The sequence below is a fragment of the Mya arenaria genome, chromosome 4 (assembly GCF_026914265.1).
Source record: "Mya arenaria isolate MELC-2E11 chromosome 4, ASM2691426v1".
Lineage (NCBI taxonomy): Eukaryota > Metazoa > Mollusca > Bivalvia > Myida > Myidae > Mya > Mya arenaria.
Window position 1 is genome coordinate 31,881,830 of NC_069125.1, and position 13,695 is coordinate 31,895,524.

The 13,695-nt window shown below is 33.2% G+C and overlaps 1 protein-coding gene across 10 annotated transcripts in view; it reads right to left on the reverse strand.

Annotated features, from left to right (window-relative positions):
• The window catches only part of LOC128231469 (RIMS-binding protein 2-like), a 147,973-nt gene that overhangs the window by 114,693 nt on the left and 19,585 nt on the right, over nucleotides 1–13,695 (reverse strand). For 7 of the 10 annotated variants that reach the window (XM_052944335.1, XM_052944337.1, XM_052944338.1 and 4 more), the window contains exon 3: nucleotides 363–479. In XM_052944335.1, coding sequence (XP_052800295.1) covers nucleotides 363–479 — 117 coding nt within the window. Of the gene's footprint in view, nucleotides 1–362; nucleotides 480–1,422; nucleotides 1,897–7,510; nucleotides 7,560–9,985; nucleotides 10,420–13,695 lie in introns of those variants that run through there. The other 3 variants (XM_052944341.1, XM_052944343.1, XM_052944342.1) reach the window with 3 other exon arrangements.

The window sequence follows — 13,695 nt, forward strand, 5'->3', positions numbered from 1 at the left end:
ACTAATGTTTGTTTCATGCCATCATGAAATCAATTGTATATTCTAGCCATATGTTTATGGGCGTAGTTGCCTTATATAGACCTGACGTAGACCGTGACCTCCATCTTTTTTTCTAAAAATCGGGAAAAGATATGATGATACAGATGAAGACCAGTATTTCATATTCGGTTTTAAGAAGGGCGATCTTGTGTTCGAACCTCTGTCTGCATTCTAAAAATTTTAAGCACCTGAGACAATTAATAAACACATAAACCAACCAGTGTTTTATTCTTGGTCTTTAGAAGGGCAATCTTGTGTTTGAGCCTCTGTATCTGCGTTCTAAACATTCTAAGCACCAGACCATTAATAAACAGTAAACCTACCAGTGTTTCATTTTCGGTCTTAAGAAGGGCGATCTTGCGTTCAAGCCTCTGCGTCTGCGTCTGTAGTTCTGAAACTTTCTTCTGTAGTTGCCGGTCTCGCTCTTCCTGCTTACGATTCTGGAAATACAAGAAAGTTACACAATATAAGTCGTTTGATATATAAGGTTTACAGGAGTTTAGTTTAAACTAATATAAATTTAGCTCGATTTCTTAACATCAGTCAGCAGCCATTTGTATAATACTGGTTACAAATCTTTGGTTTGATAAAATAAGACAAAATAGATCTTGATTGGTCAATATTTATTTAATATTTAATTGCTTTTATGTGCTTACTAGCCAAAGATAAGCTGTGGATAACATATCCAGCTTTATACAATTGGCTGCTAATATGAAACTCTATACAACTTGTTTCCTGGGTGAAAACAAGAACATCCGATCTTTATGTCAGATTGTGACTTTGATGTGTCTTTCATGCAATGTTGTATTTCCTTTTTTACCATTGTTTCTGGATTTTTTGTTGTTTATTAATTTTTTATTATAATTACGAAATGAGTAAAATTTAGTGTTTTCACATTTTTCATGGCTAAAACTCCAGAGAATATTAAAACCGGGACATGAACCGGCAACTCATGCGATGTACATGCCTAAACAGTCAAAATGAAGTCAACTTTACAGACTGAGCTAGCTCAGGAACCCCTTAAAACATTGCTTAACTAAACCACATCAGGTTGACTTCGTAATACTACGCGGGAAAGACGGGATTTTTTTCTGACATGCTAAGAATAGAACATATTAACATTTCTTAATTCTCAATAATTTTGCAGTCCAAGGTATTTCTAAATGTGTAATAATACAATATTCTCGTGTTCAGTGCAGTTGAAAAATCAACGGCGCCTCTGCATTGTGAATTATAAGAGAAACACGTAATACAGGGAAAAGATATTGATGAATACTGATACAAAGATTGCCTCAAAGCAACGAACCAGACCAATTAATCAAAAACGAATATTGCGAAAATATCAGAAGGAACAACAATAATTCAAGACATCGAGGCAGCCACCTTGAATCTCTGAGGTGTTTCTGGTCGACCGTACGTTGTCAGGTTCCAATAATCACCAACAGCAAATCCACGACTATCCTCGTAACTTGGGGGTTCACCATATCTACCGTCGTCGTAATCATCATGATTACGTTCTCTCATACACTCCATATTTTAAGTTAAAAAAAAAAAGCCACAAAAAAAATGAATTCCACTCAATTATATTCCTTTTATTTTGAACTTCACTTAATATAACATCATTGTTTTTGTCAACGATGTACACATTTCACATATACATCCATAGAAATTGAATACACAATAATTTGGTAAAAGTTAAAAATAAACAGGCTTCAATGTTCATAAAATTTCTCCAGCCATTTGGTCTCTGAATCTAATATTAGTACCAATACAATTCCATTATAGCATTGATCCAGACGGAATCACTTAGTCGACATAATCCGAATTTTGGCTTAAACAAAATAAATTTACATTTTTACAGTGTGACTTCCTAAATACGCAAGTCTGTCAACATGTAATGTCATCTATAATTATAATACACAACCGAAAGTCTAAATTTACTTCATTTAAGCAGAGGATGCATCATGATTAATAATTAATTCACTTCTAGTTCACAATTTCCTTAATTAGCACGTCTGTTTCAAATTTCGGATCTATTAGCATAAAATGAACTGTTAGTCTTAAGCCTGAAGTTTAAATCCAAATGCGGCCCAGAAACTATTAAGCCGGATGGTGTTTCATTACTGAAGTATTAAAATCCATACTTTATTTGTGTCACTTCTCAAATTTCCCAAAAATGATATTATCACCAAAGAAAATCACAATTTGATTATCCTTGAACACAAACCATAGAGCTCTCCTCAGGTATTCGAAAAATTCATCAAAATGTTAACATTTGTCAGATAAATGAAATATCCATGTTACCTCTAAGAAATTTTCGGCTGAAATTTGTTTTAATTGCTAACGCATTTTTTGCCTACTGGGCTAATATTTTCGTGTGACGGATATTTACCTCATAAAACACTAACCATCAAACAGGATATCTACCTGACAAAACACAAACCGTCAAACGTCAGAGTATCATGCATATAGCACATTTATAGAATGTCAAGATACCAACATGTTTTAACATTGTTTGCCTTGAAAAACATGTCTACCGAAATGTAATTGGTCACATTCCTACAGCTTTAAAAGTTACCGTGCACCTGCTGGTAATTTATACCAATGTTGATTTTAACATCCAAGATATCTAGTCATCAAAATCCCATTGTTCACAAATAAAGTCCAAAACTTCCGAACTCAAAAATCCTCTTTATTGCAAAATACACATATATCTTCAAACAACAAATAATGCAATTTGACAAATAACAGATTTTTTTTAGAAACAAAATTTATGCGTCTTTCATCTTCATTTCTAAATTAAGTCCACAAATAAAATTAACAAGCTGTCTTGACTTCTTCGAATATAGCAACAGTAAAAATCGACTCTGGTTCAGGCAAAACTCTGTCTTTTTTCTTCAGACACCTTTTATAAAGAACGAACCAACATAGCCACAAGGCGAAGATTAAAATCAGAAGTCCCAAAGCTGACAATAAGAACACGTAAAGGTAATTCTCCACAGCATTCATTTTCGTGTACTTTTAACACTGAACGTTCACTAAGTGTTTATACACTTGTTAAATTATGAAACTGAACTTCAATTACACATCCAAATTATTATCAGTACTGTTAAAGTCACAGAACGTTATTCCACTAAAGTGTAAACATTGCAGATAATAAATTTGCAGATTTTGGACATTATAAATTCACCAAGGATATGCGACATTATCATTAACCAGTGAATAGCAATTACACTGCATCTATTTAATATAAAATAAGAAAATACACCACAAATATGAGTAATGCTCTAAATATTTTTGCAACCAATTAGATTTCATCAATTATTTTTACTCTTCCTCATAACAGTCGATGACATTAAAGCACAATTAATTATCAAAATTCAATCATACGACAAATTGAAATTTCGACATATTCTCCAATCCCTTACAAATACGAACAGTCACAATAATACACAGATTTTCATCATGCTACCACTGTCTTTGTAACTGTATTATACATGCATGTCAAGTAATTTACGAGATATATTATGATACATCTTGACATGTGTATCATTAGCTGACAGCCATCAAGCAGTTTCAAGACATTAATAATTGTTTAACAGATAAAACTGTTTCTTTATTAACTCCAGACTCAGCAGCAAAAATTAAACTGTCATAATTATTATTATAAATAAAGGAATGTAGGTTATGTTTCACCTAATAGTATAAATAGATAGTACTCTTACATACTTATCATATAATCAGGTTATTGAAATATGGCTGGTGCATTTGCAAGACCACATGGCATTATGTCTAACCAATATGGCTGGTGCATTTGCAAGACTACATGACATTATGTTTAACCAATGTGGCTGGTGCATTTGCAAGAACACATGACATTATGTCTAACCAATATGGCTGGTGCATTTGCAAGACTACATGACATTATGTTTAACCAATGTGGCTGGTGCATTTGCAAGAACACATGACATTATGTCTAACCAATATGGCTGGTGCATTTGCAAGACTACATGACATTATGTTTGACCAATGTGGCTGGTGCATTTGCAAGTACACATGACATTATGTTTCACCAATGTGGCTGGTGCATTTGTAAGACCACATGGCATTATGTTTCACCAATATGGCTGGTGCATTTGCAAGAACACATGACATTATGTTTCACCAATGTGGCTGGTGCGTTTGCAAGAACACAAGACATTGTGTCTAACCAATATGGCTGGTGCATTTGCAAGACTACATGGCATTATGTTTACAAATATGGCTGGTGCATTTGCTAGACCACATGGCATTATGTTTACAAATATGGCTGGTGCATTTGCTAGACTACATGACATTATGTTTAACCAATGTGGCTGGTGCATTTGCAAGAACACATGGCATTATGTTTATAAATATGGCTGGTGCATTTGCAAGAACACATGACATTATGTTTAACCAATGTGGCTGGTGCATTTGCAACACCACATGGCATTATGTTTACAAAAATGGCTGGTGCATTTGCTAGACCACATGGCATTATGTTTACAAATATGGTTGGTGCATTTGCTAGACCACATGGCATAATGTTTACAAATATGGCTGGTGCATTTGCTAGACCACATGGCATAATGTTTACCAATATGGCTGGTGCATTTGCTAGACCACATGACATTATGTTAACCAATATGGCTAGTGCATTTGCAAGACAACATGTCATTATGTTAAACCAATATGGCTGGTGCATTTGCTAGACCACATGGCATTATGTTTAACCAATGAGGCTGGTGCATTTGCAAGGCCATATGGCATTATGTTTAACCAATGTGGCTAGTGCATTTGCTAGACCACATGGCATTATGTCAAACCAATGTGGCTAGTGCATTTGCTAGACCACATGGCATCATGTCAAACCAATGTGGCTGGCGCATTTGCTAGACAACATGGCATGATGTCTAACCAATATGGCTGGTGCATTTGCCATACCACATGGCATTATGTTTAACCAATGAGGTTGGTGCATTTGCTAGACCACATGGCATTATGTTTACCAATATGGCTGGTGCATTTGCAATACCACATGGCATTATGTTTAACCAATGAGGTTGGTGCATTTGCTAGACCACATGGCATTATGTTTACAAATACCGCATGTGCGTTTGCTAGACCACATGGCATAATGTTTAACCAATATAGCTGGTGCATTTGCTAGACCACATGGCATTAAGTCTAACCAATATGGCTAGTGCATTTGCAAGACAACATGTCACTATATCTTACCAATATGGCTGGTTCATTTGCAAAACCACATGGCATTATGTCTAACCAATATGGCTGGTGCATTTGCAAGACCACATGGCATTATGTCTAACCAACATAGCTGGTACATTTGCAAGACCACATGGCATTAAGTCTAACCAACATGGCTAGTGCATTTGAAAGATCACATGGCATTATGTCTAACCAATTTGGCTGGTACATTTAAAAGATCACATGGCATTATGTCTAACCAATTTGGCTGGTACATTGGAAAGATCACATGGCACTATGTCTAACCAATATGGCTGGTGCATTGGAAAGATCACATGGCATTATGTCTAACCAATTTGGCTGGTACATTTGCAAGACCATAGTGATGGCAATATGTCTAACCAATATGGCTGGCACATTTGCAAGACCAAATAACATTATGTCTAACAAATATGGCTGGTGCATTTGAAAGACCTAATGGCATAATCATTGTCTAACCATTTGCAAAACAAAATGGCAATATGTTAAATCCATTAAACTGGTATAATTTAAAAACCAAATGGCATTTAGTAAGTCCAATATTGCTGGTAAAAAACAGAAGTGGCATAACATTAAACCAATATGACTCGGATATATTTGCAAGACCAAAATGTCACTACATTGAACCAAGGTGCCTGGTGTATTTGCCAAAATCAATAATATCATTACACTTAATTAAACTGACCACACAAAAACATATCTCATCAAATAATATTTCATACGACTGATTAATCTTTAATTTGACCGATAAAACATTTATAAAAGAAACAACAACATCAAGCCTTAGTAGGGCAAAATCATTTGTGTGAAAAGGGCAAATTTTCTCCCTGCGAAAAAAGACATGAATACATTATTTTCTCATTACTACCAATTGAAATCCAGTGTTTACAATAACCTGACATTAACTGGTCATTTTTTGGTCATTTGTTCACTTACAAACTTACAAGCAGATGACCAGATAAGAATTGTTTGTCCACAAACTTTGTTAGTGATATCTATGATGGCTATTGCCCAAGGCCTGGATGTCCACTCAGCGTTATGGTGTTATAATGAAAAATACACTTTCGTGAGATGTGAAAAGTCATAAATCAAAGGTCATTACTAATGGTACTTATGCGTCAAATGAAACACCTGCCAATTTTATAAGGCAGAGTTAAAGTATAGTGAGCATTAGTAATATTGGTGTATATATATAGGAATGGTCACAAGTCATCATTTATTACGCAATTTTTATTCAACAAGTTCTAGAAATGTTAATAGGTGATTTGGCAAGATTTAGATTGAAAATGAACTACTTTATTAAAATAAGAGTTTATCTTAAAAACAAAATGAGAAATAAACATTTTACTTGCTGGAATATTGCCAATTAAGCAATTATTTTTCCAATTAAATTGTTTACCAACATGTTAAGTGATATATATTTTTCCAATAGAAATAGAGCAATGATATATATCACATGTGTAATACAAAAGCGTTATTAGTACTCAGTTTTGATCAGGGAGGTTGTTTTCAAATTGAGTGGATTTTTTGCAGATTTGAAATAAAAATCTGCAAAAATCCAAAAGAGTCAAATACGACATTCCGGATCAAAATGCAGTACCAGTAACCCTTATATTATACACTACTGATAAAAAGACTTAGAAGGCACATGTTTTCATAATAAATGTCATGTCATTTTAAAAAGCACTATTTTGTTTTATGATGTCATTTTCACATACCACAATGATACATATGTTGTGACGTCAGCAGAGTGAATTAAAATAGATAAAGCAGCTTCAAATAAAGCAATATAAGGTTATATCGAGAGACCGCTGAATTAGTTTCCTATATATTCTATAGTCTTTATGCTAAATAAAAGAAGTCACTTCCGAATTAGTGTAATTTGTTAAAACACTCAAATAGTTTGAGAACAATATAATTTACACCCAAAAACAGTTGACAACTCCAGAAGACATATCAGCCATATAAGTTATACACGCAGTATATTCCACCATTCCCTGCTGATAACCTGCTGAGTTCTGATTGTCAACAAAGCTGGATCAAAGTGGGGGTCAAACCTGAGACCCTTTGTTCCGGAATCGGCCATCAATGCTAATTCAACTTTTTTGGAATTTCTGTTCAGTAATTATACATGATTGTCTCTTGGCACAAAGACCAATGAAGGTAAAAAAAAAAAAGAACAAAAATGCACAGCCATACATACCGTAGAGAAAGTAAGTCCGTCCTTAGAAGCCGGCATATTTCAAAAGTAATATGTTTCCTCCAACAATAGCAGATTTGGTCAAACTTCAGGTCATAATGATTAAGATGGACACAAACCAAAATGTTTAGACTAATTGAGCTATCTTTATGAGACAGTATTTAACACACGATATTAAATATTTTGCTAGATTTATCAAACTTCAAAGTAGCTTAGAACAAGTGTTTGAATAATCCCTTGTAAACACTTTTACTAATGTTTACAAAGCTTGATAACATATTGTATTGTCTTAAATTGAATAGCACAATGATCTTATCTATGTATGCATTGACCCCAGAAAGTGAATTCAATTCACTATACTTGCCTATTTACAGTAAAAATCTCTACAAGTTTACTCATTTACAAGCTGAAATTATACCTGACAAAATATTGATTTCTTTTTTTATAGATCTATCTATTGTCACAATATGATAAGGAAAGTACTGACCTATTACAAGGTATTTGGTACTGAAATGCCATTATATGGATATAGTACTGACCTATAACAAGGTATTCGGTACTGAAATGCCATTATAAGGATATAGTACTGACCTATAACAAGGTATTCGGTACTGAAATGCCATTATATGGATATAGTACTGACCTATAACAAGGTATTCGGTACTGAAATGCCATTATATGGATATAGTACTGACCTATAACAAGGTATTCGGTACTGAAATGCCATTATATGGATATAGTACTGACCTATAACAAGGTATTTGGTACTGAAATGCCATTATATGGATATAGTACTGACCTATAACAAGGTATTCGGTACTGAAATGCCATTATATGGATATAGTACTGACCTATAACAAGGTATTCGGTACTGAAATGCCATTATAAGGATATAGTACTGACCTATAACAAGGTATTCGGTACTGAAATGCCATTATATGGATATAGTACTGACCTATAACAAGGTATTCGGTACTGAAATGCCATTATATGGATATAGTACTGACCTATAACAAGGTATTCGGTACTGAAATGCCATTATAAGGATATAGTACTGACCTATAACAAGGTATTCGGTACTGAAATGCCATTATTTGGATATAGTACTGACCTATAACAAGGTATTCGGTACTGAAATGCCATTATAAGGATATAGTACTGACCTATAACAAGGTATTCGGTACTGAAATGCCATTATTTGGATATAGTACTTACCTATAACAAGGTATTCGGTACTGAAATGCCATTATAAGGATATAGTACTTACCTATAACAAGGTATTCGGTACTGATATGCCATAATGATATAGTACTGACCTATAACAAGGTATTCGGTACTGAAATGCCATTATAAGGATATAGTACTTACCTATAACAAGGTATTTGAAATTGAAAAAGTGAATTTTGGATGCCTTAGCTGACCCCATATTATTTAGATATAATTTGAAATGGATATAATATAATTATGCATTATAAGTGACAAAATAGGTAAAGAATTTACAGAAATTAGAATGCAACCTACATTTTCAGCCAATGAAATTGCAGTAAGGCAATCATTAAGCACTATAGGTTTAATTCTTAAAAATGTCTACTTTTGAGGGTGTTTAAAGGTTCGCCTACTGCCACTCATCTGATCAACATTCCCTGCATCAGATTTTGCGTTGACAATGTGTTAGCCAATGAGGTAGTATTTTCAGACAGTTAGATGACATGAAGTAATATATTAATGGTTAACAAGGTCTTGTTCGCTACACTCACTCCGCCCATTCTTAATCATTAAAATGTTATTTTATGTCATATAAATATAATTAATATGATATTACAAACAAAACCTTTTGGCCACGAAAAAAAATTAGGTCACTATGTGTGATTCAAGTTAAAATATAGAGCAAAAACGCAAATTGAAATAACTTTATCTATAATGTATCTTCCGTCATTTATTTTACATTTTAGTAAACAGCAAGTAAATGCTCTTTGAAATGATATCAAATTATACGAGGTAAACCGGGCATGATAATTAACTTAATATTGTCAACGGCTCGATAAAATGACAAGCTTTCTTGTGCATCTGGTACCTTAATATGAAAACAGTTGACTCTGTTTATGGTATAAGCTGTGTTTTAATAAAAATATTGTAAGGTCATTTATTGCATAGATTTTGCCTGTAACTCAATAATGGTTGAATTTGAGTACTCTTAAGCACTGTAAGGTTTACAACTTATATATCTTAATGAAACGGGGGCCCTGATAAGGATGAGCATTAAGGATGAAATATTAAATAAACTGACTTCTCATTTATTTACCCTACAATTAGAGGTAGGTCTCAGTTTACAGACATCAAATCTGGGTCTCAATTTACCAACATCAAATTTGAATTATAATCTGAAATGCCTACATAATATTTGAATTTTAAATTTCTTTTTATCAAACATTATCCAAAATAACATCAATAGAATTCTTCAAAATTTATTAGACTTACTCTTGAATGTTTAGTTTCCCTGTAATGTGGTGAATTCCTCTGAATATTATTACTGTGTTCGTAACTATTCTGCTGGGAACCAGACACATAATTATTTTTAAAGTTTGTTCTCGGAGATTCATTAAAACTATGGTCTTTGTACGTCATTGCAGGTGAACTTGTAAAACATTGATTTTCAGCGCTGCGAGATCTTGGCAATCCAGCATAATACTGGTCCTTATAACTTGAGCGAGGGGATCCAGAGTAATGCTGTTCCTTTAAACTGCCACGAGGCGAGTTCATTATCATCTGATGTTCTGGAAGGTAATCCAATCGAGTAGTGGGTCGTTCCAATAGGTCCGCAGGGTAATTATCGGGACCATCATATCGAGATCGTCGACTTAAAGGTCTTCCAAGAAGAAAATCCATTGTTTTCAGTTCTTCTTGGTAATGTCCGAAAAGAGCGAAGGAAGTTTCAGAACTACACGAAAAATAGCAGCTTATAAATTCTTAAGCCATCCCATTTCTTAATACAAGTTTTTTTCTTCCTGGCCTACTTTTTAAATATCTGTTGTTATTTCAGTACCTTCTAATAAGAAAATTATTTTGGAGAAAAGAATAGAAATATTTATTCACATTCATACTAATTCAATATTGACAAAACGAAACATGTCAATCACTGTTGAATAAAGTATTTACCATTTAAAAAAATAATCTGATATTGAAAACCTATTTTTATCATATTTTTATATCCAATACCATAAAAAATAAAAACATATTCCTTTTTAGATAAAAAAAAAGAAAACACAAATAGAAAATTTAAAAACCAATTTTCTTATGACTAAAATAAACAGTGTTTAACATGTTACCTCAAACATGAATAAACAGTTTTGAATTATTAATTTCAGTGCCTTGAAGAGTTCGATAAAAATCACAATCTTTTAATATCCTATTATAGCTGTTCATTGTTAATATTCACACTATTTCCAATGTTATTCCCTGATGATATATTAGGTTAAATCACCATGAACCATAAAACAATTAAATCTTAAACTACGATGAACTTCAATAATACCCCCTCTAACATTTGTTAACTCTAAGTATTGTTCTTTCATCACTATTTCCTTTAACAATAATTTAATCCACGTTTATATTATAAGAAAAACCTTAAGATCAATATTATAATACAAGGATTATTTTTATACCCCGTCCTTATCACAATTAATATAATAATGTTTGCATTTCATTATAGGATCGTAAAAACTTCTTCTGTTACAATTATTATTCAAATGAAATCAAACTGCAAAATAGGAACCGAATCAATAAATAACTAGGTTATTGTACTTTCTTACATAAAATTCAATCTTTTTTACTAAGATCGTACTGAAATTGTTTACAAATGCTAAAGTCAACGAGATCTGGGTGTTTAGTGACCGCCTAAGACCCAAAGAACTCAAATAGTACAGACATTGACTCAATCCAGATTAGGAGTAGGCAATGATTGACCAATAAAAAATGCTACGGTTGCATAAAACATGGCTGGTTTTAGTTAATCTTAAATACCTAATGCACTGGCTAAATTAAGTGCCATTACATTACACAAATGTAGCTGGTGCATGTGTTAGGCCAAATGTCATTACATTACAGTCATTACACTAAAGTTGCTTGTGCATTTGTCAGGTCAAATACCTTCACATAACATATAAGTAGCTGGTGCATTCACCAGGCCAAATGCCAGTACATTATATTCAATAATTAGATGCATTTGCAAGGCCAGACGCCATAAAGTTACACTTAAGCAGCTGGTGCTTTTTCCAGACCATTTAATACCATTTACATTAGAGTATAAGCTGCATTGTCAGGCAAAATGCCATTATAAGTGTGTGCCAATTGCCAGTGAAAACACTTATATAGCTGGTGTTTATGTTTCATTACATTACACCTATGTACTTATAATGTTCATTTGACAGGCCAATAATGTAATTTTATTACACAATGGCAGCTGATTAATATAAAAATTAAATTGTTTTTGGGTGAATTATATAAAACACATTACATTAATTAAAGCAGCGGATTTGTTTTCTAAGTCAAATGCAAATGTATAAGACTGAAAAAAGCAGGTGCATTTGGCCTGCCAAATGCCACTACACTTAAGCTTGTACATTTGCCAGGACAAATGACATTACATTAAACTAAAGTAGCAGATGCATTTGCCAGGCCACAGGCCATTACATAACACAATCTAACTGTTGCATTTCCCAGACCAAATCATGACATCATCACATTACAAAATGGTACCAGAAGTGCATGCTGCATTTGCAAAGCCAAATGCCATTTCACTCCACTGATTACCAATAAGTAGTAGGGGTATTTGCCAGGCCAAATGGCATTGTACTAAACTTATGTATATTCATTTTGCAAGTTTCACCATTTTGGTGTCAACTGCCAATCTGAATTAAAATAGGTCCCCAGATTAAAGTGCTTATCATCACTTCAAAGGGGATCTTGTATTCTTAAACAAAATCAATACACTGACATACCTTTGACCAAATTTGAATCAAAATCTTACACACACCATTTAACAGACCTACTGACAATGAACTCTGGCCATATTTCAAGAATGTCTTACCATAATAATAGTAGGTGAAGGCATAGAAATACTGTTTTTATTCTGCAATAGCAAAATTGGTAAAACGTGTTTCCATGAGCTAAAATGTGTTTGCATGACTAGTACAGTATATTTCCATGCGCTTAAATATGTTCGTATGCAGTACAATATATTTCCATGCGCTAAAATGTGTTTGCATGAACTAATGTGTTTGCATGAACTACAGTGTATTTCCATGAGCTAAAATGAGTTTGAATGCAGTACAATATATTTCCATAAGCTAAAATGTGTTTGTATGTACTACAATGTATTTCCATCAGCTAAAATGTTTTTTATATGCACTATAATGTATTTCCATCAGCTAAAATGTGTTTGCATGAACTAGAGTGAATACCATGAGTTAAAATGTGTTTGTATGCAGTACAATATATTTCCATGCGCTAAAATGTGTCTGTCTGCACTACAATGTCTTTTCATGTGCTAAAATGAGTTTGTATACACTGCAATGTATTTCCATAAGCTCAAATGTGTTTGTATACACTACAATGTATTTCCATAAGCTCAAATGTGTTTGTATACACTACAATGTATTTCCATAAGCTCAAATGTGTTTGTATACACTGCAATATATTTCCATCAGCTAAAATGTGTTTGTATACACTACAATGTATTTCCATCAGCTAAAATGTGTTTGTATACACTACAATGTATTTCCATCAGCTAAAATGTGTTTGTATACACTACAATGTATTTCCATCAGCTAAAATGTGTTTGTATGCACTCCAATGTATTTTAATGAGCTCAAATGTGTTTGTTTACACTACAATGTATTTCCATAAGCTCAAATGTGTTTGTATGCAGTACAATGTATTTCCATAAGCTAAAATGTGTTTGTATGCACTACAATGTATTTCCATAAGCTCAAATGTGTTTGTATGCACTCCAATGTATTTCCATAAGCTCAAATGTGTTTGTATGCACTACAATGTATTTCCATAAGCTAAAATGTGTTTGTATGCACTACAATGTATTTCCATAAGCTAAAATGTGTTTGTATACACTACAATGTATTTCCATAAGCTCAAATGTGTTTGTATGCACTACAATGTATTTCCATCAGCTA